Genomic DNA, 26,949 nt, shown 5'->3' with positions numbered 1-26,949 from the left:
GTTGCTCAAACAAACTTTATCTCCATGGTGGAACGACAGGACAGGACCAACCAGTCGGACAGCACGAGGGAGAGATAACCTGGCAGACAAACGTATAACAAACACGCGAGCCACAAAAGTTTGAGGCACTCGGGGTTATTACACTTAACTGAAGCTTATGCTCTGTGTAAATCAACTTAAATCCACCTTGCACAGTGTGAGCTTGGATATTTGACACTGACGCTGCAAAATCCTGTCCTTGCCCTGAGCCTCTTTGATGCTTGCATACAGCTATGAAGTATTTGTTTTGCCCTTCAAGCCCTCTGCTTAAATGTCAATTCAACAGACTGGTGTGCTGACATTTAAGTTCAAAGGGTTCAAGGAGGTTTGTGGCTTCTTTCACCAAGCACTCACTTTTTAAATACACTGCTGCCCCCCCCTGTGGATGTTTGACATTATTGCAGCGACATCAGCTTCAGAGCAGGAGAGAAGATTCAGGGATGTAGCGAAGCAGGACATGAACAGGGTTTGTGAGATGGAGGGAGTGGATCAGCTTGTGGTGACCCCCCCAAAATAATCAGCTATTATAATAGTAAAATGCACACCTGAGCAATATTTAAGAAAACAAACAGAAACACACAACTGACCAGCAAGTTTATTACAAGCCATGTCGTCTTTGTAACACAACCACCTGTCCAAAAGGTCACCCAGAGGTTGCAGAGACGCAGCAGTGTTTGTTTGTTTTTTACAACTGGGACACCTCTTGTGCCACTACTCGGCGGGTTAATAATATTATAAATAGCAACACGTAATAGAAATGTTGAATTCCAAAGACAAGGACATTTACATAGTACATTTCTAATTGAAAAAAAGAGCCTTTTTAAAAATCCAGTGCCAGTTTCCTTCAACGACCCGAAAGCATTAATAGCTAAATATACATCAGGTGTAGTAAAGGCTGAAAAACTGGAGTAGTTGGCACAACACAGTCCAGGGCTTCATTTTGATTCCACATTATGATATGTGAAAAACCAAGCGTCTAAACAAAAATGGTTTCAAAATGTAAAAAAGGAAATTCTGAAATCCACGAGAACACGACTGTCTCATCATTTGATTTATATTCATATCTTTGTGCTCCCAGACACACGCGGTCTACTGCGCCTGTATCTGGCATTACAGGAAGAGGTACTGAAAAGGACGCTGTCTGAAGCATATGGCAACATCCATTAATGAAACAGGCGATCCATACAGTGCAAAATAACAGCTACATTACAGGGTTTACCGTCCTGCATCCCTGGCATTACATATAAAAAAATTACAGAGAACAAATTAATCATAAATATTACAAACGTGTTCTCCACTTGATGTGTACCATACATTTGACCTTAATGCTGACGCTCCCCCTCAGCATCACCAACAAAAACCTAATAGAATCTGTGGTTATTCACTGCTCAGTGTCATTATGGCGACTTCTCACACCCCATCCTGCACCTACGTTTGCTCATCGGTTACATTTTCTATCTGCACAAACACACTGCTGAACGTCTTAATATTAGGCAGCAGTTTGCATTCATGTATTCCCACAAAAGAACTGACTCTGTTAATTACAGTCCAACTCACTCCCAGCAAATCAAAGCTGGTTTATATATTTAAAAAACAAACATGTCTTTTAGTCGGTGTTAATTGCCTTAGTTCAGTAGAAAGTCTGGGCTTGGGTAGCCGAACAGATGGAAATCGCCCTGATAGCGTGCGTAGAGGCGCCTGACGTCTCGCTTGCTGATGCCTGAGAAGTAGTGCTCCACCTTGGTCCTGTTATAGCGTGTGATGCCTGGAGGAATGGCAGGGTAGGTCACCAGTGTGTCGATGCCTGCCGCTTTGAGGATGTACGGGGCATCCTGTTCCAGCGTCTCGTGGTGGCCGACCACGCTGTAGTTTATTTTGCACGGCGCGCACAGCTCTGCGTACGTCACCCAGTGGATGATGTGCTCGCCAAACTGCCGGTCCATACGCCGGTGGCCTTCCACATCGCCGAGGTAGCGAACAAAGTCTTCGAAGTGGAGACCGGAGGCGACGAGGTCGTTGTTGCGGTGAATCTTGCGATATTTCCATATAATGGCCGGAGCTATGTCGTGCTTGTACCACGGCTCGAAGCGGGGGTTCTTCACAAACTTGTCCTTGAATGCAGAGATCAGGCGCTCGAAGGGATCCCTCACAATGAAGAACTTGAAATAGGTGTCTAATCTGTCGAGGTACGAGGCAGATAAACGTTAGCATAAGCCACAAACACTTGAACTTGCATTCCTTACATTCAAGACAGAAATTTATTGAAATCTATGTGCCAGCATCTTTCAGAAGAAGCAGCGCTGCTTCATTTTTGCTTTTTGATTTAAGGAAGTACGTTTGACTACTTCAACCAGATAAGTCCACATTTATCACTGTAACTACGAGCCCACCTGTGATTTATTTCCTGCTGAGTGAGGGACGACAAGCGAGGGAGGCCATTTTTCTCATGGTCATGAACAAGGTTTTCTGGGATCTCCTCCACAGTCTGGAAAGCCCCTGCAAATAATAATAATAATAATAATAATAATAATAATAATAATAATAATAACAACTCATCTAAATTAACTACTTCAACAAATAGGCATGAAATTAAAAAGAACAGCACTGCTTTTACCTCCGTCCTGTCCATACTTACCATTGAGTACAATGAGGACCTTCTTCCACTGTGTATTACCCACTTTAGGCGTCTGGCAGAACAGGATCTTGTGTTTGTCACAGACAAAGATCCGGTCGAGGACAAATTTGCTGATGGAGACGTGTGTCAGATTTCTCAGGCTGCTGTTCTTACACACTGTCGAGAGCAGCTCAATTCGCTTCTGGGCGACTGACTGCCAATCTGCCACTGCGGGTACTGCTGTAGGCTGAGAAACATACACAACTTAGAGTTATGTAGAGGAGAGAAAAGGCAAATGGCATGGATTAGTTATAATTAGCAATCAGTAAATAGTCACCTGATCTGATGACTTTGGAGATTGCTTTTCAGGGCTGGACATCCCACTGGGTTTGACCACCACCTTAGTGCCTGGTACTGTCCCACTCTGACTTCCAGCTCTCTCTCCGTAATCTAAAAAAACACATAAATCAAATGGGACTGATCACAATCTCCCCTCCTGGGATTTCCCGCCTGTAGCTATCACCGTAACAGGTCCAGTGGCTTACCATCAACAGCTCTGAAGCTGATGAACTTGCTGAGAAACATCAGGATTAGCAGCACCCAGCCGCAAGCCCCGATGAGCAGCCAGTAGTGCCGCATCGCTTCGCACATCAGCCGACGGCCATGGAAACAGCGAGCGGCGCTCCCACCTGAACACACACACACAGGTAATGGAGATAGGACTTGACTGGCGCTAAAACTAACCTGTTAAATCATATGTCTTAACGGTGAGGTATCCTACATAACGATTCAAGACAAGTGATAGCTACACAGCTCAGGGCTAGCGACCGTGTATGGAGAAAAACTAACGGCAATACTCTCAGCCTCTGTGTCAGCTCATTTAAATAGTGGTGCTTTCAGGCAGCTAGCTAACTGGTCAGCTAGCTAACCAGCTAGCCACACCTGTCCCTCCCAGACATGAAGCAGAAAACTTAAATCGTGCTCGTTTTTTTTCTCGGCTAGACCAGTTTAAATCTCACCGCACAGGCACACACGGCCCAAACGCGAAAGCAGCCTCGTAGCTTTACCTTTTTGATGAGTTGTAGTTACTTCGCAGCTGCACAAACTCCAGAGAAACCGTTAGACGATCCTATAGAAACGTCTCCGCTGATGCGTCCAGTCCTCTCAACATCCAACTGCTGACAAAATAATGGAGCTCCCCTTAGCGGCAGCATGGCAGCGCTGCCATGATGAGCTGACGTGAGCACACCCGAAACACCACATTTTAATTTATATAATGACGCAAGAGCATAAGCAAACTCTTATTAATATATATTTTTTTTAGGTTAATTAGATTATTTTTCCCCAGGTTGTCCATGCTCCATAGTTTCAGAACCACCTGTTATATCAAATATAGAGGAACAGGTCCCTGGAGATAGCAGAGATGAATAGGCTACAGTTTACATTGGTAATGACCAGAACCAGAAGTGATTACTTCAGAGGTAAAGCTCAGACTGAGCAGTTTGGAGACAAAGTTAGACAAGACTGAGATTGTTCAATATATCCACGATCCCTTCTGTGTCCAAACAAAGGATGTTGAATGTGGAGCTGCCATGCAGGAGGAAAAGAGAAAGTGCACAGAGGTTCATGGATGTAATGAAGGACATGGAGATAAGGTGATGGAGGCAGATAATCTGCTGTTGTGAACTCCAAAGGGAGCTGTCAAAAGAACCGTCCTCAAGAGACGACTTGGTTTACTTTGTTGATATCTCTACATTCGGATTAATTAACAGATAAATCAAATATATTCCAGTCCATCAAGCGGGTGGACTCCATTGTTCAAAGAAACTGAACACCTAATTCATTTTCCATTTAAATACCATAACAATATTCTTAATAAACACCACCCAGCACGCTCCAGTAAATCCAGTTGTTTTTTCCCTTATAAACTATCAGCACTGTATTGTCATAGTGGTAGTGTTCAATGACCAATCAGGAGCTTTACTATCTAAAAAAACAAATAATAGTAATTTTGCTTTGCTTGAAAACAGAGGGCAACAAATCCCAAAGACAGTTCTTACTTATAGTTAATCTCCTAAGACCCAAACTATTTCATGGCATGCATTTTTATTTCTCTTTGATTTTGGGGCATATTGGGACACTGATGAGTATACAAACAAAGAATTGCCAGATTTTTTTTTTTTTTACCTGATTTTTGTTTCTGACAAAAATGAGACGTACATATGAGGACATTCATTTACAATTTCAATAGAACAGTGGTAGTATAATGTCCTCGCAAGCAGATATCAGGCCCTTGTAGAGCAAAATTTAGTATTCTGGTCTAGGCAACCCAAATGTGACGTCCACATATGTGGACGCCAGGTCCTAGGAGGTTAAAAACATCAAATTATAAATAGTTATATTAACGGGGTAAAGATTCACTTAATTTTTTACAAATTTTGACTGTTTTGCTAGCCTAAAATTATCATCGTTAATCCATAACAAATCTCAAATCAAACCTTTCAGTTATGAGCAAAAAAAACAAAAGAAAGAAAGAAATGCAAGAGGAAACACACGATGTCCTTTTATTTCCATTTATTTGACTTGGAGACAACTTTTTTCATCAACTAGTTTTCATCAACATTGACTGTCTGCAGACCTGTGGGGAAAAGAGAGGACACGATTAAGAAAATGTCATCATTACTTCCACGGGTACCTGAGAGTGAGTGAGAAACATGCTTACCTTTGCATGTGGTGACAGGAACGTATGTGACCAGGGTGTACAGTTTGTTGGGGGAATCCTCGTCCTCGTTACGCTTCCTGGACAGCCGTACGCGTATCCTGTACGGGACGTTCCTGTGACACACACACGCACACATAAGAACACCAGGAAGCTAAATGATTAGCTGGGACATTACTAACTGCTACAATCACAGGATGTTGCCACTCTTATTTCATGCAGTTTTAATTCCTGTGTAATCTTAAGCAATGCATCGAGATATTAAATGACAGCAGCAAACCACAACACTGAAAAACACCTCCCCTCTCTTCTTCTGTTCATATGCTGAGAAACAGACTAGAAAACCTTCAGATATCCTACTTTCAGCACAGACAGAAATATGGTAAATTCGATTTTTCCCACATAGACGTAAGTGAATCACAAATAGCTGAAAGCAATGGAGCCATCAACAGGTTCTCAGACAATCTTGTATTTCTAAGCACAACTTTTGCTCTATGTCCAATAAATCTCAGTTGTGTGCACACAGAAGGCTGACCAACACCTCCACTAGTTCAACTAACCTGTAAAAAAAAAGAAAGAAAAAAGAATGACTGAAAAATGGCAACGGCACACCTGAGCATAGAATTTTAACTGAATGTTTCTTACAGCTTTCTATCTTCTGTTTTGTACAAACCTAACTTGTTAAAGCACACGCTGACATATAGCAGTTCCTAAAGTCACTCTGGTGACAGGAGCTTACTGACAGCCAGTATTGCACACTTTAACCCTTCATATAAATACGCAGGAAAGTAAAAAATGACTTTGAGATAAGAATAAACACGGACGCAGTGCAAACCACCCATAAAAGCAAACAGGGTGAAGCTGCTGAAAGAGCGCATCAGCTCACCTCACACCCTTACTCCACACTGCCTTGTTGAGGCGAGTGTCAATGCGGACATCAGGAGTTCCCATTTCCTTCACTGCGAACTTGCGGATCTCCTTGATGGCGCGGGGAGCTCGCTTCTTGAAGCTCCTGCAAACGAAAAAAGGGACAACTTTAATATGAATACAACAGAAATGAGCCTGATTAGTATTTCTCTGCATGCTAACACTGGGTGAACAGCAGCACCGGGCGACAGATAACAGTCACTGACAAATTAAATGTATACGACTTATTCCTATTAGACCCATTCTAGGTAAAATAATTTAAAAATGGACCAGACTGTCCAAGTGTTTTTTTAATGATTTTCATCAAACAAATCAGACACTTTAATTTGGTATTTGAAGATCCGTCCGTTCCCCTGATGTTATCTTCCGTACAGCACAAAATACTCAAATTCACTCAATCCTCATGTCCCCTTTTTCTTTGTGGCTGAAGGATCTGTCATTTCTCAGACAAGCTTAACAGATAATGGGTATTTTGGTTTGTGGAAGTTTTTTTCAAAAATGAAATTCTTTCAATGATCATTTTCTCCCTTTCACTGTAGATTAGCACTTAGAAGCACTGTCTATTCACTGAACTACCTTTTTCTCTAGCGTTTATGTCATTTTGTTTTTTTTATAGAGAGGCATTATTAGTTTTTATATGTGCGCTGCTTTATTGTGTGCTCAGGAAAACAATGTAATGTAATTTGAATTTCTATCGTTGATCTTTCTGTCTTCTCTTATATAATACGTTTCATGAATTACTAAAATGCTCAGATTTATGTAAAACAAGTTAAAGGACTGATTGCTTTTAGTGCATCCAAACAAAATGTGCTCATGTGCACACCCGTCTCACACAACAGAGCCACACTGCAGTCGCTTTAATATATTTTAATCTAATCTTCAATCAGTATTTAAACTGTTGTTAATAACTTACTGACCTTTCAAACATTATATCATTAACGATAAAAGTCATTTTGAGCCAGGAACAATATTCCTGTCACAAGATAGAAGCAGATCAGCTTTTTGGCAAAGTGATTTTTAGACATCCTTTGTTGATCTGGGTAAAAACTCTAATTGAGATTAAGTGTGTCTTTTTCAACAGATGTGACCAAGAGGGCTGCAGAAACTGCAACAAATACAACATAACAGATCTATAAAGTTGTTTTCAGTGGCCCAAAAGGCCTGGCTTCATAAAAGAGTACGGTAATTTCTTTATTTATTGTATGACCCCCTTCTTTAATGCAGCTTTATACAGCCTACCAACATAAGCAAATATTTTAAACATACAAACAGATATATCGGAAATGGTTTTTTGGCATAACACCAGCAGTACTTACACTCCATGGATGCGCTTGTGGACATTGATGGTGTACTCTCTGGTCACCACCTCGTTGATGGCTGAACGCCCCTTCTTTTTCTCTCCTTTCTTTGTTGGGGCCATCTAGAAAGAAGAGGCAAAAAGACACGCATACTTAAGTTTGAGTCCGCTTTCAACACAACTTAAGCTCGACACCCGAAGAAAAGCCTGACGTTAGCATACAGCTCAGCTAGCGTTACTTACACAAGCCAACATGTAGCTTAAATAAGAAAATAAATGACATAAACGTTAAAATAATAACTGTAGTGCTGGTATTATATTTGTGAACTGAGTGACAAACACTCCAGCAGTGTGTGGAGAACATGGACAGCCATGCAGCTAGAAACCGCTACGGTGCTTCTCCTTCGTCGCTTTAAAGTGTCTTTACAAACATTCAGCAACATCAAAATGGTCACATAACAGCAGATACAGTACTAATAAACATTATTACACGATGGATGAACGTTTCTGTGGCTTTAATAGCACAGGATGGTGCTGGATTGTAGAATTATAGTTTCTGAAAAAATTACTCACCTCGGCTCTTAGCTGAGGCGGAAGTCGGAAGGACTGAGCTAAGGTGGAGGGTTGTGGGTAAAGGAAGCCGGTCCGTTTCGAATGAGGCCCGTTAACAACAAACGTAGAGCTAATGGTTCCTAGCATGCCAAATCCGTATAACTTTAAAGAAGTAGCTTTTATTGAAATTGTTGGCTGTAACATTTGTCTTCTGTCGAGTAATGACTAACAGTTCTTATTAAAGATATCTACGATTCACATCATATTAGCAAAAGTATTAATCATTGATATGAATAGCTCCTTACTTATCACTGGAAACTCCATTGTAAGAGTTCTGTAACTTTGTCAGCTATTATTACCATACGTTTCTATTAAAACGTTTCTACATATCAATCGGTCGTGTTTTGAATACATTTTAAGAAAATTGTAATACATGGTATGTTTTTTCAATACATTTGAAAACAAACGCACAACACGGTGTTCTTATAACATTCTAACTGTTCCTTACCACATTGTCTCTAATACTTTTTCTCTGTCATCACTTTTGCCGTTAAATCATTATTTCACTCCCAACCTATTTGCACTACTGTTCACGTATGTATTAGTTACCATATAGTATTCCCGAGGTGGCTCGAGTAGAGCAGGTCATCGCCTAATCAGAAGGTTGGTGGTTGATCCCTGGCTGCTGCAGTCTGCATGCTTAAGTGTTCTTGGGCATTGAATTCCGGGTTCTTCAAAATTGAAGTGTGACTTTAACACTGAAAGCACAGGTGTAGAAAATATGTACGTGGATAACTATGACACACTGTGTTAAGTCCTTTCGGTGTTTAAGAGAAACATGCAAGTATCAGTCGCTTTACCATTAATATTTGTTTGTAGTCATACTCCAACAGTTTCTTTCTGTATATATTCCTTGTATGTTGATAATTGCTGTTTGAAAACTGCTGTTCACAAACGCTGTCCATCTAATCTGGAGCAGTTTTGCAAAGAAGAATGGGCAGGATTTCAGTCTCTAGATGTGCAAAGCTGGTAGGGACATACCCTAAAAGACTGGCAGCTGTAATTGCAGCAAAAGGTGGTTCTACAAAGTATTGACTCAGGGGGCTGAATAATTACGCACACCCCCACTTTTCAGCTATTTATTTGTAAAAAATGTTTGGAATCATGTATGATTTTCGTTCCACTTCTCACGTGTACACCACTTTGTATTGGTCTTTCACGTGGAATTCCAATAAAATTGATTCATGTTTGTGGCTGTAATGTGACAAAATGTGGAAAAGTTCAAGGGGGCCAAATACTTTTGCAAGCCACTGTAAGTGTATACCTTTTATATAATTTTTAATGTTTGTGACTCTACACCCAGTTGCTGTTTTCATTGCACCAAGCAGAGTGGCATCAGAATTTTCATCTGTATGAACAAAGATCTTATGGCTTATCTTAGAATTCCACGTTGACAAAGCTAAAATGCAATTTTAGCATCTAGAATCCAGTTTTTATTGGTCAAAGTTTGATTGTTTTTAATAATTACTATCAGCAGTTGAACTGCTGTAGATACCTACAACTGTTCTAACAGGCATCCTAATTGAAACTTTAGTTAACATCCAAATTCTACTGATATGTCTACTTCTAACTTGTAAGAATGCAATCTCAGATATACTAAAAAGGTAAAGTTAATTATTAAAAATCACAGATTGTGACAAATATATATTTTACATATGTCCTTGTATGACAAGTCCTAATAAAATTTCAAACTTTAAAAAAAAAATGTATATCTTTGTTTTCAATATACATATTTTAAGTATATACTATACCAAACATGGTGTTATTTTGCACATGTAAAGAAATGTGAAACAAATTTTTCCACATAATTGAATTAAGAATGGTTGTAATCATTCTTTTTTTTCTACTAAAGGAATTGCTGTGCTTACAATTTAAAGATGTGTGTAATTACACAAAATGTCATGTCTGCATGTAAGAATATGTAATGTAACACAATCCAATTTTTACACAAATTTCTACAAAAATCATTACAAATGACAAAATCACTACTACTCATTCATGCCGATTACATTTTTAAAAGCCATATCATATCATACCTCTGTGAACATCAACTACAATGTTGTCCTTGTAAACAGGACAATCGTAATCAGAAAGTAAGTTCAAATAAACTTTAATAGTATCATACATTGTTTGTAGTATAAAAATATTTTCAGGGAATTAAGTCATGAGTAGTGTATACTGGTTTTTCTAAGACAGTTTAGTTTTTTTCATATTTTCCCAATATGAAGGCTTATCTCCTTTTTAGTATGACACTGATAAAATGCTAATGCATTAAAAAAAAAAAAAGAAAAAAGAAAAAAAAGAGTAGTCATAACACTTCCTCTGTAGACACATATGGAGACAAACTCATAAACCTATCACCCATGAAGTGGTGGTAATTATATGCTAAACTCCAGAACTTACCTCAAAATTTTGTTTGCTTGAAGATTTCATCACGTTTGTCCTTATTTGTGAAAATGTCAATATTTATTTTACAGTAAAAAAAATTACAGCATTGAACCAGATATCATTACTCGAATATTTCGAAAATGACCTTGAATATTAGAGACAAGGGGAAAAAAAAAGTTTGTAAAAATGTTTTCTGTAAAACCAGAGTCATGGTCAAACTGAAATATAATGGGAAACAGAGTTCGATGTCTCTGTGTCAATAAAATTACTCATACTGCTTTTCGGCCACTCCTGTTAGTTCTCGAAACCGACCCACATCATGAACCACACATTATGTAGCAGATGGTGAATTATTTCCTCAGTGGGATAGGATTTCATGAGGTAGTCCTTTCCTTAGTAAGTGGTCCCAATTTTGGAAACTTTTTCTTTTCGGTATTGTGTTATTGCCAATTTTGTTTTGGCAGAAATTTTCAGTGGAAGTCAAAATGTGAAAACTGGGTGTAGGACAGGCGCTGACCCCGAATGGGTGGAGAAGAGGAATCAGATTTCATGTCATGGAGCTGGATTGGGTGGTGGGTCGTGTTGAATCCAGAGCTTTAGGACAAAAGTACTTTGCCCCTTCCTAATTTTTTCAGTCCTTTAAAATTATCCCAGCACACACATAATGCAAATCTTGTGTTTTTTGTTAAACAACTGTCTCCTGATACAACCACATTTTAAAGGTGCACCTTATCCATCTGTGCAAGACTACCGTGACCTTGTTTGGCCGACTGCATGGCAGATTGAAAGTTCAGATTAATGGTTTGCTTTCAGTCATTATTTCCTAAGCAGTACACTGTCTTTTCCTACTGGGAGCGCTTTGGCTCCATCATGGATGATGTGGACTTGTGAGAAGAGGAATTCCACTCGTTCATGTTCGTGATCTGCACTCCCTTCAGTTCCTGTCAGAAAGACGCTGCCAAACCATTTAAAAGAAACACAAAAAAAATAAAGCGTGTTTCCACAAACTAAAAGCTTTAACTAATTACATTCAGTGAAGGAATAGCTTGGCAGTGCTTTTTAGTGAGAAATGTTCTTTCAAGTTCCTGCAGGATGTTTCACTGTTGTGAGTCGATAAAATCTGCAGCCAATGCTATAGACTTGGATTCATGTATTATGGTGTAAACAAACAAACAAAAAACCCAGAACAATATTAAGTGTCCCATTATGTCATGGCTGAACAGTCGTTTCATACAAACCAAAAGACCAGTTACAAAAAAAAAATTAAAAAAATAATCAACATCTAACCATTTTAATGCACAGTTGTACTAACCAATGCACAACATAGGAAACAAATCTTTGTCAGGCAGGTGAAACTGATCGTTAAAAATCTGCTCTAAAACACTGTAAATCCACAAAAACATGAAGTCATTTTAGGCGTTTTAGATTTCTCATACATGGATAGTCGCACCCCTCCATAGGCTAGTTTATCAGTAGTCTATGGAACACATCATGAAAAACAAATAACTGAAAGAGTCATAACATTGCCGTTTTCCCTCTCATGACTAAAAAGGCTATGAATGTAACGAAATGAGACAGGTAGAAACAGAGTTAGGAGTGAGAGGAAGTAAAGGCCTAGAAGCATTCACCTCTGATGTGTTTTACTCTCAGGACACACAGACCTCAGGCTGTGCTGTGCTGAGCTTACTACTACTACCACTACCAGCTTCAGTAATTTCAGCTGCTGGTGCCGACCCACTGTCCGACCTTTCCGGGGCCGATGCCTGGCCAGCCATGGTCCTTCTGAAGAGACGCATGCTCATCTGCAGGAGTTCATTGTCCACCACAGGTGTGGTGGGGTCATGCTTGGATAGACCCTGAGAAAAAATAGTTAAGAGGAGCTAAGAGTTAAGAGATTTAAGCACTTTCATTTAAGATTGAGATCAGCATATCGTTTATTAATTTAGGTCTGTAACTGGAGAGCACATACCTTTTCGTTTTTCAACAGTTGCCGGCGGATGGCGAAGTCCCTGCGAGCACACAGGGCCTTGCAGCACGGCCCCAGATTTCTCAATAAACCTGCCCTCTCCACCCGCCTGTTCAGAGCTGCCATATTCAAGGCTCCCAGGTCATGCTCAAAGAGCTTGTCAGCATCTACCAAGATGACGACAACAGAGGTTTAATTTGATGGATCAACGGGAATTTAAAAAAAAAAAAGAAGCGTTCAGCTTTATTTCTTCTGGAAGAGGTTGTGAAACTTTGTAAAAGGAGCCTGATCCGGGTCAAGGAGTCAGACAAGCTCTGATCAATGACACGCTGAACTGTTGGTAGCGCTGCTGTTAGCCAGCATGAGTGAAACTGTCTTTGAAGTGGATGTAACTTTGTTACAGTTAGTGAATAAACTCTCATACAATGTGAAAATGTAACCAAACTGTGAGGTGTGAATTTTAGGCCACTCGAACCTAACATTAGCTGCCACAATGTTCTTGTCATTTCGCCAGCTTATATCAGCTGTCCAGAGATGGAGAGGGTTCCCATGTCTAATCTGCTGACAATAACTGCAACAATATCTGGAACAAATATGCACATTTAATCACGTTTTCATGTGTTGGACCCCGGCTTCAGTTCGGGAGATGAGGCTTGAGGAGAGGAGGAAGGGAATGGCAGTTTATTAAGTTGCCGGTGGTGTTATCCATTTCCTCTTCGTTTTGGTTTATTTGGTGACGGGAACCCCTTCTCTTAATGATAAACATAGGCATGCCACTTCATATTTTCAGTCTAGAAGTACAGACATGAATTTAAATGTCCCCTCCACAGTATCAAAAAGCCTACGACTTTTCTTCTCTGGCCGATCTCCAACCACATACGTATTCTGCAGAAAATTGTTTTTTCCTTTAATGAGATTTGACTGTTGACTCAATACATCCAGTTTTTATGTCCCCAACTCACCTTTGGGATCGTCCAGCTCAGACTTGCACACTTCTTTGACTTGTTCCAGGAGTTCTGGGCCAGCAAGTCTCTTGGATATGCCTGCCCTAAGAAGCACTGCCCCTGGGGTGAAGCGGAGCAAGGCTGCCCCCGCTGCCCGCGGTTCCTGTTTCTGTTTGGGCATCAGGCTGGACCAGTCCACATCTATCACATCCAGAGGACCTGTCGGCACACGACAAAGGCAGAGGCTTCATTTGTTAAAGATCACCAGAGAAAATTTCAACTGAATACTTTGCATTTTCTCAATTTTTATTAATTGTAGAGTTGATGAACTTCAGGCCTGCCAGAATTCAAGACAATCAAATAAAAAATAAAGAAATAAAGAGGGGAGAGAAACTGATGACACATTTTCATGTGTGTATATATTATCCACAGAATGTCTTTAGTGTACCTGTGATTTTCTCTTCTTCTTGCTGATCTTCTTTTTTCTGGCTGTCAGCCAGAATTTCATCCAGCTCATCATCGCTGATCGGTTCGTACTCCTCGCCAACAGATGCCATAGACTGGGCATCGTCTTCCTTCCCATCATCGTCTCCTAAAACCACCAGACACAGTTTTCTTGAAATCCTTGTAGGAAAAACAAGAAATGAAAAAAAAAAAAAATTATGCACGTTTTTATCTTCTTACCATCGATGCTGTCTGCCTTCTCCACCTCCCGTTGATCTCCAGTTAGATGGGGACTGTTGCTCGGTTTCTCGGGCTCTGGAGGACTGAAAGCTTCTCTGGGCAGCAAAGGCTCGTAATCCATCCTGTCTTGTCTCATCATGTCTCCTCGCAAGTCTCCTCTGATGTCTCCTCGTACTGGAGCCCTGGGGTCCCCGTGGGGCGTGATATCCATCATCATCAACCTTTCCCTCTCTCGGTCAACACCTCGGTCACCTCGACTGTCTCTCTCCCGTTCTCTCTCCCTTTCCCGCTCCCGTTCATGCTGCTGGATGAGTCCTTCAGGGAGTAAGCGTTCCCTGTCCCGGATCTCCCGCTCCCTAAGGAGAGGTTCACGACCAGGACGCATCAGCAGGGGCTCCCGCCCCCGGCTTGGCCATTCAGGCTCCCATTCTCTTGATGGTGGTTGTTGTAGTTGCTGTTGGAGAAGCAGAGGCTGTTGCTGTTGCTGCTGAGGTCGGAGGTCCTTGCGTTCTCTCTCCCTCTCTCTTTCCCTCTCCCGTTCAAATGGCTCCCTTTCTCTTTCTCGTTCTCGACTGTCGTAGGAGCCGGCACGGGACCTGGACCTGGCCTGCCTCTCAGAATCAGGAGAGCTGCGTCGGGAGCTGTGGCTGCGAGAATCCTGCCGGTCTAAATTAAAAAATAAATCAACATAGGTCAAATTCAGAGTGATCCTGGTAGTACAGGATGTGTGCAATTCTGTGTCACGTTCAGGATTCAGGTGAGGCTTTTACCTGATGAGGTGCTACGGCTGGGCTCTCCTCTCCTCAGCTGATCAATCCGGGACTTCCTCTCAGAGCATGGAGGGTCATTCGCCGCCGGCCTCTCGCGGTCTCGCTCCCTCTCCCGTTCTCTCTCTCGCTCCCGCTCTCTTTCCCGGTCCCGAGAGTTGGTGCCTTGAAGTATGCCCCGGCGCGATCGTGGGCCCTGGGGATCTTCTCTGTGGGCTGACTCGTTAGAGGGTGAACGCAGGCGTCGAGACGATGTCCGACTCTGGTTGCTCCCCATGCTGCTGCTGCGCGTCTGCTCTGGTGGGGGTTTGCGGAGCAGCGGTTGGGACATGAGAGGCTGCGGAGGCAAAGTCTGCAGCAGCATTGGAGGATCCTGGGAGAGCAGAGGTGCAATGGGTGGTGGATTACCCCGGCCCATCCTGGGGCCTCCACCTCTCCTGAGAGGTTCAGCAGGAGCCCTATCAGCAGAAACCAAAGGAGCAAGTGTTTCCAGCGAGCCTCCCCGGTCTGTCACCTCCTCATCTGACCAGTCACTGAAATTGTCCATTTTGGAGAGAGGAGAGCGCTCTGTATTCCCTCCAGCGCCTCGCTGATCAGGTCTCATTGAGGGTGGCGGTGTCCGAGGACCCCTCTTCCTCTTACTGTGTGGCAGGTAGGTTGAAGTTTCCTCCTCGGATGCTTCAGACTCCGCCCCTCGCGATCGCTTCCTCTTTCGCTCTAGAGCTTTCTTCTTTGCCCCTTTCCTGGGAGAATGTAAGGGTGGAGGCACGTCTGCAGAAGCCCCAGATGGGGGCTCGGGGTTGAATCGGTCCCCTGCAGCAGCCAGGGCGCTGCCAGCGACAGTCTCTTCGTCTTTGCGACCCTTCTTCAAGCCCTTCCTCTGTGACTTTGTCTTCTTTTTCCCCTCCTCGTGCAACTGGGAACCACTGGTCTCTCTGTCTTCAGTGGCAGCGGCAAGGGGTAGATGCGGAGGTGGTGTAGGATCTCTGCCTCTGGTACGCAAGTCAGAAGGCGCGTCTGAGAGGTGCTCTCCACGCCTGTCGGCCCCTCTGCTTCGTTCCCCACGAGGTTCCAGGTCCTCATGGCGACCGCGTGCTTCCCTTTTGTCCCCAACTACCCTGCGGTCCTCATCCTTCCAGTGAGTGGGCTTGTCATCGGATGCGGCAGTTCTCGGCGGCGATCGTAACAGCGGCTCCTGGGGCCGTACCACCTGGCTCAGCAGACGATGCTTGTCCCCATCTGTGTGTCACATAAACACGTTCAGCACTTTTAAAGCATTGGAGTCAAGTACAGAAATTCTTCCTTGGAGGTATCGGCTGAAAATGCAGTGAAAGGAAAATCTAACCTAAAGGAGCCCTTTGACATGAAAGCTCTTTCATTTTCTTTTCACTTAGCCAATTTGGAGTGACAGCCAATGACACCAAAGCACCAGCACATTTTACAAAGAGAAATGAAACTTAAAAGTGTTTACACAGAGCACACACGTTTACAGAAGGATGTGTATTATGAGAAAAGTGCAACCCCCATTAAAATAAAAGTGTGTCCTATCAAAAAGAATTTCCCTACTGTCAGATGGAGGCAGACACACTGGGCTGGGGAGGAGGGGCTGAGGGTGGAGCTTGGCCTGCCCTCGGCCAATCGGGCGCTCACTTTTATCTTCGGCACTATTGTAGTCGTCGCTGTCTGCTGGACTGAGGTCCAGTGTCGTTCGCTTAGGAGAGGATCGGGGACTCTGGCTGCTATCCATCCTGGGCCTCTTGCGACTAGGAGAGGACATTATAATAAACGCAGATCAGTATTTGGAGATTAGCACGATAATGGCTAAATAAAACTAAATCCGAACATTTAGGAAACTTTACTTTGTAAATAATTACTGGATTATGTGCGGATGATTATTTATTTCATGTAGAAAATGCGCACAAATACACGGATTAAAAACTGATACATGCCTCAACTTGCGATCGTCCCGGCTGTCTCGAACCGGCCGTTCATCCCTGTTGTCGTCTCTCCTCTCCCGCCTCTCCTCCCTTCCCCTCTCTCGGGCCTCCCATTCCCGCAGTCTCTCCCGCTCGCGCTGTTCTCTCTCCCGTTCTCTCTCTTTCCTCTCCCTCTCTCTCTCCCGCTCCTCACGCTCCCTTTCCCTCTCTCGCTCTCGCTCCCTCTCCCTTTCTCGCTCTCGTTCTCTCTCCCTGGCCCGCTCCCGCTCCCTCTCCGCCTCCCTTTCCTTCTCCCGCTCCTTTTCCCTCTCTCTCTCCCGCTCTCTCTCCTTCTCTTTCTCTCTCTCCCGTTCCCTCTCTCGCTCCCGCTCCCTCTCCCGTTCGCGAGTCCTGTCGTCTCTCCTGTCTTCAGCTCTCTCAGTCCTGCGCTCGTCCCTCCTCTCGTCCCTCTCAGACTCCTCCAGCCTCCCCTGGTGTCTGCTTGGAGAAGCTGCTCTTTGGTCTGTTAAACAGAGAAACCAGCCATGAATAACTACACACTTTAATGAAGGAAATCATGTGTGAGCTTCTAATCCTCACCTCTTTCTCGGTTGTCTCTGCGATCCCGCTCTCCATGTCCTCCTCTCCTGTCATACGAGGGGTCTCTGGTCTGCTCCCCTCTTCTCTCACACTCGTAGCGATCTCGGTCTGACACCCTGTCAGAGCTTCTTTCATTGGCACTGCGATCTGTGCTCCTCTCCACACTCCGTTCACGAACGGCACTGCTCCGTGATTCCCAGTTGTCATGACTGCTTTCCAGTTGGGAACCCCGAGAGTTTCTGTTGGAGCCTAACAGAAGGAAAAATGAGAAAATGGGTTGACGTATATTTCAAGACATTCACCCAAAAAGACTAAAAGGGAAAACAATTACCATCAATTTTGGGATACAGTGAAGATTTTAGCTAGCATTTCTGCTTTTCCTTTGCGTAAAAAAGATTTCTCTAGATCCTTTCAATCTTTTATTGATCATGGAAAGCAGAAATCTCCACAGTCTTTTACTCTGAAAATTTTGAGCAATTTATCACGCAGTCTTTTTACCAGCACAACAATCAGCCAATCATCTTTTCACTCTCAATTATTTTGTTAATTTCCCTCATTAGATATGAGATGTTCCAGCAGCTTATTATCAAAATGTCTCGTCTTTTGTTGCCGCAAACACTATCAAAACTCACAGTAGTATTTTAAGATGTTTTTGGACCCTTTCCAATTAAATTCAGACTTTAAAAAGACTGAAAATAATCACTTTGCTTTTATTTACTTGCCTTTCTCAGGTATGTCATTAGCGCGTCCTCTACCTCGTCCATTCCTATCAGCTCTGTCCGTCCTGCTCTCAGTCCTTGCTTCTCCTCTGCCTCCATCGTCACGTCCATGCCCTCTCCCGTAGCTCCTGTCATCCTGAGTCAGGTCCTCCTTCCTGTGTGCATCAATCCTCTCCCTCTCTCTGTCTCTTTCCTTTTCTCGCTCCCTCTCCTTTTCCCGGTCCTTCTCTCGCTCCCGTTCGCTATCTCGACTGGAGCGGGTCTCCACCCTACTCTCTCTCAAGTCCTTCACATCCCTGCTATCACGAGAATCTCGAGTTGGTTCCCTTCCTCGGTCACGAGCGTCCCGTCGGTCACGAGCATCTCGGGCGTCCCTGTCGTCACGGGCATCCCGGGAGATCTGTTCAGAGTCATAGTCCCGGTCGTCACGGATGCTGTCCTTCTCTCGTTTGCTGTGACTATCTGTGTGGAGAAAAGACACATAGCTTAATAACAGATAAATGTACATTTTTTTAATTGACAGCCTATATTTTAAAGCAAGGCTCCAATCAGCCAACAGACTGAAAAATAGAAATCCAGTAATGGATACCATCTCTGCGCTCATGTCTGCGGTCCTGGATGGGAGGACTCCTCTCTCTGTCGCCACGACTCCTCTCGCGGCCCCTGGAGTGGCGCCGGCTGGGGCTCAACCTGTCAGAGCGCCGATGGGGTGACGAGGTGTCATGAGAAGCAGGAGGCGAACGAGAGCGCCGGGAGCTCTGAGGTGAGGAGGCGGAGGCCTGAGCGGTGGCGCTTCTGTGGTAGATGGGGGAAGAAGAACGACGGCGTCGAGGAGAGGGAGAGTGCCGCTGGGCAGAGGAACCGGAGTGGGACGAAGGCGAGCGGTGACGGGGAGGAGTGGGGCTGCGTTGGTGGCGTGGAGGAGAAGGAGACCTGCAGTGACAAAAGGTTATTTCCTTTTGGCTAAGAAGTACAGGTGCAATGTCTACAGCCCTGGAAAAAAAGGTCTCTATGTGCTCACCTGTGAGGAGGGGATGCCAAGATAGAAGCCTTATGGGAGGAAGCTTTAGGAGAGGTAGATTTCTTTCTCGCTGAGGGCGATGCACCCCTGGAGGGAGATGACACGCTACCAGAACGCTCCTCTGATGTCACAGACCTCTTGGCCTTGTGGGAACTGTCTGATCTATCCCTTCAAACAAAAAGGTGTCATTATAAAGAGCGAGCACTGGAAGTTGAAAAGGATAACTCAGGATAACTGTGAATATGACTCAACAAATTAAAAACATATGCACATACGTACGCTGCATGACGCACATGCACTAAGTCCCCACTTTACCTGCGTTTTTCCTTCTTCTCTTTGTGTTTTTCTGCATCTCGTCCACGATCTTTACCCTCCTTCTGCTTCTCGTCAGACTTCTCCTTATTTTTGTGCTTGCCTTTGTGTTTTTTCCCGACCACGGGGAGGTCCAGAGGGACCGGTGGAGGGGGACTGGGGGTACGGGGCCCTTTCTTCTTGCTGTGGCTTCCTTTCGAAGACCTGGTTAAAGAATGATGGAAGATATTTATCAGAACCTCATCAAATCTGTAGGTCTCATATTTTGTTTTTCTTCCCTACCTGGTAGTTTCTGAAACAGGTGAGGATACCGATGCCTTCTTTTCTTTCTTCCCCGAGCCCAGCCCTTTGTTTCCCCGTTTATGTTTTGGCGAGCCACTGGACTTTCTGGATGAGGGTGAATCTTTGGAGCTTAACTGCTCAGGGGAAGCCTGAAGGACAAATGTGACAGATCGAGCTAAAATTCAGATGACAATCACCCTTGCAGACAGCTACTTCAACGGAGGAAGTGAGCTGTGCTAATACTTTTGAAATCCAGAGGTCACGTATTGAAATAATCAAAGCATCTCATCGCTTACCTTTGGCAAAGCTGTGGTTCTGGCTTTTGTCGGAGTCTCGTCTTTCTTGATGACAATTTCTTCTCTCTTCTCCAAGTTTTCCTGCTCTAATTTCATTAGTTCACGCTGAATCTTTTGACGCTTCATCTCTAGGGATAGCTCATAGTCGTAATCACCGATATCAGAGTCTGAAAATTAATGGAAAAACCCCCAAAACAAAACAATAAAATTGGAACGGAGAAGAGCGTTTCAAGCCACAACATCAAAATGGTATTTACAAATAAATGTGTCAATTTCCCTTTAAACTTCATCAAAACAAAACACTGAACCTTCACGATTGGTTTCCCACTCTGTGGGTTCTTCTTCACTGCCTGGGGTACGCTCCTTTGTTATCTTTATATCCTCCTTCTCTCTGTGTCGGCCTCTGGAGGACTCTCTCTGCTACAGTAGCACACACAAACAAACCGTTGTGCACCATGTACTAAAATCTCCAAAATGATTTCAAATCGAAACTAGATTCTTCATTCAGAAATGCGTTATTATCAAAGACCAAAAGAGCAGAGGACTCACTCTTATTGTGGGGGACGAGGGCTCATCTAGATCTCGTTTCAAGTTTTCTGCTTCAACATCCTGTCTTTTATTTTTCATCCTCTCCCGCAGATCACCTGTGGGCCTCTCGGTTGACCTGTTTCATTAACGCAGAGATTAGAAAAACACATGCACAAAGATCGATTTGATTTTAAAAGCAACAATCAATACAAATTCAATAACCGCAGTCATCTTACCGGCTAAAGCTAAATCCTTTGCCTCGTGGCTGAGTTCCATGTGTGTAGCGACAAGTGTTGCCGTAACTGCAATTCCCAGTCTTCAGCCAATTTCTACAGTGACTCTAAAAAAACAACAAAAAAACAAAACAAAACACAGATGAGCCAGGCCAAAGAAGAAACTAAGCACTGTGCCATATTCATTCAAAGACACAGTGACTTGGAGATTTCTCCCTGGAGGGGGGGAAACCCTCTCTGACTTCTGGGTGTTACATACATCAGCAGCATTACTCCCAGTGCTGGGTCCAAGCCTTTCAAACACACTTGGCCTGCGGGACGGAGCAGCGGGGTTGGTGCTGCTGCTGGTTGTGGTGCTGCTGCTGCTGCTGCTGTCAGATATGGTTTTTGAATTTTCCACTGTTACCTTCCGCCTGATCTTGGACATTCTGCAGGACTGCAAATATGACAAACAACGCTCAGTGAACTGTCTTAAATCATCTGCATGTTTACAACTTGGCACTTTAGAAAAAAATGACTTAAAAAAACAAAGCAAGTCTGTCAGGAAACTTTCTCTGCAGTGCGATTCCCTCAAACTCCCTGAATTAATTCATTCCCTACAACAGATCTTAAGCTGCAACCGAAAACCCAGTTCTCACTGTTACTGTTGCAACCGTTTGATAATCACATGGCCTTCCCGGATGCTTTAGTACTCCTGTGCATAATCGAGCATCCAAAACATAAACACATGCAAATATCTGCCGTCAGTGCAGCTGCTCTGTGCTAACTTATAGCGAGCAACAACGCATGCTAGCTTTAAGTAAGCTGAATTCCCCGTTAACTACAAGAACTGAGTTCTGTTTACCATCTTTAACTAACCAGGATGCAACTGAAATTCAAAAAGCGTCGTAGATTAACAGTAATTATTCTGCATATCTCATACTAGAATAAAACAAGCGAATGCAGGCTAATGCTAAAGTTAACTGTGTCATGTTTTATCTCAGCGCGGGGCCTATCTTAGCCTGCTACAGTAGCCTGCATGCTAATCTGTAAATGAAAACACGGTCTCACCCAGGATATTTTTTCGGTGTCACACCTACTTTAATCAGGCTGGCGGATTAAGCACTTGTAAAAAAAATTACAAGGCTTATTCTTTAAAAGCAAAGGCAGAAACTGCCCTGGGTGCCTTCATATTGGCGGAGAGTGCGCGTCATAGGTCCTTCTTCTTTTGTGGTTTGTGAAGGAGGAACTCGACCTCCGCGGCGATGCATTACCGCCACCGCCTGTTCACGTGTACAGCTTTTAATTACATTTTCCCCCAGTTCATCTGCGGTGGCTTACACACATACACACAAGATATAAATCTTGAAAGATGGCCCCTTGAGACCTAGCTAGCTAAGATTAGAACTCGGCTGTCGGGGAAACTTGTTTTATACATGTAGCAGAAAAAAACATTATATTTCAATACTGGCTTACTGATGCCGAAGCTTTTCAACACAGTCATCTCTGGTGACATCTGGTGGCCAAAAATATGAACAACTGCTTGAATTTACAAATTAAAGTGTACTGCTTCATTATGGCTGCCTACTCTACAGAGTGGAGTTCACAATTCTGTCTGATATTGGTCCACTTTGTGTTGCTTTGAATATGTATTTTTTGGGTGAAAAAACGATGTCTATTTGTTTAATAAATTAATTTCATCAATAAACTTTCCTTATTTAAGCATGTAGCATGTTGTGGTCTGTCTTTGCTTGTAACTTCTTGATATTGGTAAAGACAATAGATGAAAAATACATATAATATGCATATAATAATGTATAACACATTATGGAGTATGCTTCTGCTGTGAGGTCCTGCCTCCATGTACTTACGCAATTAATCACTGGACAGCTGGCCAGGTAGGTTTATAAATAATATTATATTAGGCCTTTTTTCTTATACATATTTTTGACCTGGAAGTAGAAATGATTGTGAACTGGAAAGGGAAAATGTTTATGAACTTGTAAAGTAAAAACATGATGCATTTAAGGTTATCCTGTTTGGTTTTTATTAAAGAAGAGAATTTGTTCCACTGTGCGATGGCTGAGTCTGTTTCTTTTCTTGGAGATAATTTCTCCTGCCTTAGAGAAAATCCTTTAACATGGAACAGACTGAAGAAGAGGCTGGAGTGCACAGAAACTGCAACGGAAGTTGGCAGAGATGTACGTATACGGTCTTCCTGGGTCCCACAGACTATCACCAAAAAAGAATAAACAAATTAAATTGCTGCACATTTTGTAGAATAACATTTTAAGATTATTTAAAAAAAATAAAATAATGTAATGATATGTTTATTATGAAAAGCAGATGTTTTGTTAAGACATTTTCAGATAAAATAAATACACCCAAAACAAAGGCAAACAACAAGAACAGAAAGCTGGCAAACTGACCCGATTGGCCAATCTCAATTCAAAATGCTCCCACATGACAGAACCTCCTCTCTTCCTCGCTGGCTCCATATTTCTCAATAGAATGATCAGTGGTTTGCTATCTCTCATCATAAAAACACTCCACAAATCCCGCAAATGATTCACTTCCTTAGGAACCATTGAATCAGGTACTGAAGCAGTTACGTTCTAAATGAAGCTTTGGACGTCACTGATCACGTGACTGTGGCCAAACGAATCAAGCCTCGACACAGTGCTTCTGAAGCAGTGTGTTACAGACCTACTACAATCCTTCTTCCCACTATTAAGCATTAAACAGCCAAAGAACTACAAGGGAAATGAACACGGTCGACAGCTGCCAGGCAGAAAAGGAATCATCAAATGTGATCCAACAGCTAATCTAGATACATTAACTCTACATGTCTGTGACCAAGATGAACTTAACATGCCAAATGACACTGAACAGTTGGTGGAATTCACAAGCAATACCCACAAGTGTAATATTTTCCACAAAGAAATCCTTACTACACCTGCCTAAAATGAATTTCTTTGACAGTACTCATTGGATTGATGTTACTCACAACAACAGGAAGATCTGAGAAACTCATTGTATGTTTATAATAGTCTAAAATGACTTGTGGAGCCATTTATAAGAAAGTGTGGGGTCAAAAGTTCAAACAGTTGTACATAAACACAAATCCTCCCAATGTGTCATTAATTTGCTATAAGAGGAAATTAATTAGAACGATAAGGAACAATCGATTGGCATGATTGAGCAAGACCTCGTACATTGTCAGCGGCCACAGTAGTCTGGGTAACAACCCAAACTGGAAGCACCAGAGCTTCAGTTTCCCTGGGAGTGCAGTGTTGTTAATCTGCCTGAGGTCATTAGCCATGTTCTGCCTTAGTTGTTCAAGTTGCCAGGTATCATTGAGGTCTGCATTATACCACCGTCCCAGGCTCTTGATGGAATTGGTCACCCAATCAACACCCACAGGTTAACAGGGACGAAACTGGTGGAAGATCACGTCACAGAAAGTCTCTGTGCTCAGCCAATGGAAAGCCTTTCCACAGGCTGAGAGAACATTTATCAATAAAACATATTAAAATACTTCTCTGAATGTAATAAACTAACTAACTTTACATTTCCTGTTCTCTCTTTTCTCTACATTTCAGGGAGAATTAAACTAAAGATTTGTCATTTGTTCATCAGCTGGTAACAAACCTGCTCACAGCTCAGCTCCAGACTCAGATTTTGTGCCTTTCAGCGTCTGAAGACGTGTTCGAGTCTCTCCACCAGCTGCCTGATTCTTCTGATCTTCCTGGGTGTGATAATGCTCATCTGTGTATCAGATACAGTTTTTGTTTCTGGAGTTTGCTTTGTTCTGAAAGTTCAGTAGCACCAGCTAAACATCTGTTTCTCAAAGTGATCATAAACAGGGGCGGATCTATAATCTCTTGCCACCCCTAGTGCCACCCCAGCTTTTTATATGACAGTGTTGTTAATTAAAGTAAGCTAGCATTAACACGTTGAGCCTCGCTACAATAAGCATTGCCTATAAATACAAACTTCTGACTGGCAGTGTATATATAGCAATCTATGATTTTCAAATGGTGTCCTGAAATGGTAGCTTGTTCATTTTATAAAGACTTTTAATGCTGTTAGTGGGGATTTATTCAATAAACATGTTGTTGGCACAAAAAAAAAGTGAGTTCATAAATGATTTATACATGCGTTTCCAAAATAAATTATCTATTGACACACATAATTAATTTATTTATTTTTTGTTTTGGCATTCTTGATGCCCCATATAGGAAACATGATATAGTTAACTGAAATAATTAAATGTGCTTTTAATTTAAAGGAAATTATGTTTTAATTAATTAACAATATAATTACAAAATGATTTATTACTTTAATTCCCATTTGTGATTAATAAATGACACATTTAATTAATTATTTAATGAATGGCTTTTGGCAGTCTTGGCATGCCATATAAAACCATTATACACTTTAATAATGAAATAACTAAATGTTTTTAAATTGCATGAATTGATAATTTAAATAATATGATTTGATACATTATTTTAATACCCACAGAGGGTCAGAGTCAACCACCAACCTCTGAAAACCCAGAGGAAGAAAGTCAAGGAAAGTCAGAAACATTGGTGTCAAGAAAATTGCCAATGAATTTAGCTTTTTTCTAGTAACGAGAATCTTCAGCGAATGCAGCAATCGCACCAAAACACTTCTGGATTGAAACATAATAGTCATCGCTATCAAACATCTGACAATTTTTGTGTATTCTGAAGTGAGATGCTCTCACTGTTTGACAATTCTTAAAAATAGCATAGATAAAATAATCAAGGCCACAGCTAAAAGCCTTATTGAGTCATATAGAAGTCCACACATTTTTTTCTCTTCTGTAGTGTTATCAGAATATTCATGTGTTTACAAGCCTACTGCTAACAACTAATATTCATGACTTCAGCTTTGGGAAAAGCTTTTAGGAAGCCGTTCAGCTGCTGCTTTAAAGGCAGTGTCATCGTGATTTTTTTTAAATGCCATGTCTCTTTTAAAATCTTAAAGGAATCTAGTCTGGCCTCAGAATTGACATCTGAGGTATATTTTATTTAAAAACGATTTGATTCAACTTTAATTAGACCAGTGGTTATCAAACTGTGGTACGCGTACCACTAGTGGCACTTGGGCTCTCTCTAGTGGTACGTGGGAAATCTCCAATTTCTTTTAAGATTAGATAATATACCGTTGTGGACGTATGCAAAGACAACATGAGAGTTCCCGAGGCTCTTCTGGGAGCTGGAGTCAACCAGAAAACGTCTCCTCGAGCGTGAGTCCTCTATGAAGAGCAGCCTTTCCTTACCGCCAGTGGTCGTGGCCGCTACAGAGTGCTGGTGGGCTTGTTTCCCTGGGCCTTAAAACTGCATGGGGATGTCACGCTGATGGTAAAAAACACAGGCCTTTTCCGCAGTGCCACGGCGCCGTGATCCCAGCCACCATCGATGAGTCGGAGGCCCTCGGGAGAATCAGTGTGGGCGCGGGAGATCCCATCGGTCAGTCGGGAACTATCGCCTGGATGCTGAAGCTCCTAGTAGCCAGGAGAATGCGATGCATTTCTTCTGCGAGTGAGCGGTAATCCTTCGTGGCCAGCAGCGGGGAGCTGTGACCTAAACATTCATCACCTAACTGTGGGAATGAAATCACATCCCTCTGTGACCTCATTTACACCAGAGTTCAGATACTGGCATAAATGATGTATAGTGTCACACAAATAGTAACAACATCAGTGACATCACTAAAGTTGCCAGGTGAGTTTATAAATAGAACCCATGACATGGAGCAGGTACTGCTGTTTTGGACAAAAGGAGATGACACAATGGGCAATTGCATAGGTAGGAGTGGACATTACCTGCTGCAACTGTAACACACAAGGTCTTCTCCTCCATTCGCAGACGCCGAAGACCCCACAAGGCCCCCAGTGTCCGCACTCGCGAGAGAAGACACCGTCGCAGACACTAGACATGTAGCATGAGCAATAAAACTGTAGTTCCTTTATTTTTTTAAAGATAAAATATTATTTTAAACAATAATGGGAGAGGTCAGCTGTATTCTTGTTAACAATAATGTGTACATGCTTTGTACAGCCCAGTACTTCTTG

General features: G+C 42.6%; 3 protein-coding genes across 6 annotated transcripts; all 3 read right to left on the bottom strand.

Moving 5' to 3' along the window:
- Nucleotides 1–616: 616 nt before the first annotated feature.
- chst10 (carbohydrate sulfotransferase 10) lies at nt 617–3,829 on the bottom strand. Its single transcript, XM_063466688.1, has 6 exons — nt 3,721–3,829; nt 3,199–3,342; nt 2,991–3,103; nt 2,675–2,900; nt 2,430–2,535; nt 617–2,217 (listed from the first exon to the last, which is right to left on the bottom strand). The coding sequence occupies exons 2-6, from the start codon at nt 3,302–3,304 to the stop codon at nt 1,665–1,667; spliced, it is 1,104 nt and encodes a 367-aa protein (XP_063322758.1). The 5' UTR covers nt 3,305–3,342; nt 3,721–3,829; the 3' UTR covers nt 617–1,664.
- Nucleotides 3,830–5,191: 1,362 nt separating this feature from the next.
- On the bottom strand, nt 5,192–8,245 carry rpl31 (ribosomal protein L31). Its single transcript, XM_063466635.1, has 5 exons — nt 8,170–8,245; nt 7,616–7,719; nt 6,259–6,384; nt 5,376–5,488; nt 5,192–5,291 (listed from the first exon to the last, which is right to left on the bottom strand). The coding sequence occupies exons 2-5, from the start codon at nt 7,717–7,719 to the stop codon at nt 5,260–5,262; spliced, it is 375 nt and encodes a 124-aa protein (XP_063322705.1). The 5' UTR covers nt 8,170–8,245; the 3' UTR covers nt 5,192–5,259.
- Nucleotides 8,246–10,368: 2,123 nt separating this feature from the next.
- zc3h13 (zinc finger CCCH-type containing 13) lies at nt 10,369–22,060 on the bottom strand. Of its 4 annotated transcripts, none has more exons than XM_063466161.1 (20): nt 21,915–22,060; nt 21,124–21,300; nt 20,868–20,971; nt 20,653–20,767; nt 20,412–20,523; nt 20,104–20,270; nt 19,808–19,956; nt 19,529–19,729; nt 19,214–19,381; nt 18,782–19,125; nt 18,196–18,654; nt 17,474–17,722; nt 16,907–17,396; nt 16,524–16,720; nt 14,961–16,196; nt 14,191–14,856; nt 13,955–14,098; nt 13,525–13,725; nt 12,566–12,729; nt 10,369–12,452 (listed from the first exon to the last, which is right to left on the bottom strand). In XM_063466161.1, exons 2-20 carry the CDS (start codon nt 21,289–21,291, stop codon nt 12,243–12,245), a joined length of 5,544 nt encoding a protein of 1,847 aa, XP_063322231.1. In that variant the 5' UTR covers nt 21,292–21,300; nt 21,915–22,060; the 3' UTR covers nt 10,369–12,242. The 4 variants fall into 4 exon arrangements, with proteins under 4 accessions (XP_063322231.1, XP_063322234.1, XP_063322233.1 ...); XM_063466164.1 differs by having other exon boundaries at nt 16,608–16,720; XM_063466163.1 differs by having other exon boundaries at nt 19,214–19,375.
- Between the last annotated feature and the right edge of the window lie 4,889 nt (nt 22,061–26,949).

This window comes from Pelmatolapia mariae, linkage group LG23 (genome assembly GCF_036321145.2).
Source record: "Pelmatolapia mariae isolate MD_Pm_ZW linkage group LG23, Pm_UMD_F_2, whole genome shotgun sequence".
Classification (NCBI taxonomy): Eukaryota; Metazoa; Chordata; class Actinopteri; order Cichliformes; family Cichlidae; genus Pelmatolapia; species Pelmatolapia mariae.
Note: the sequence above shows the minus strand (reverse complement) of the source record. Positions and strands in the feature narration are given on the sequence as shown.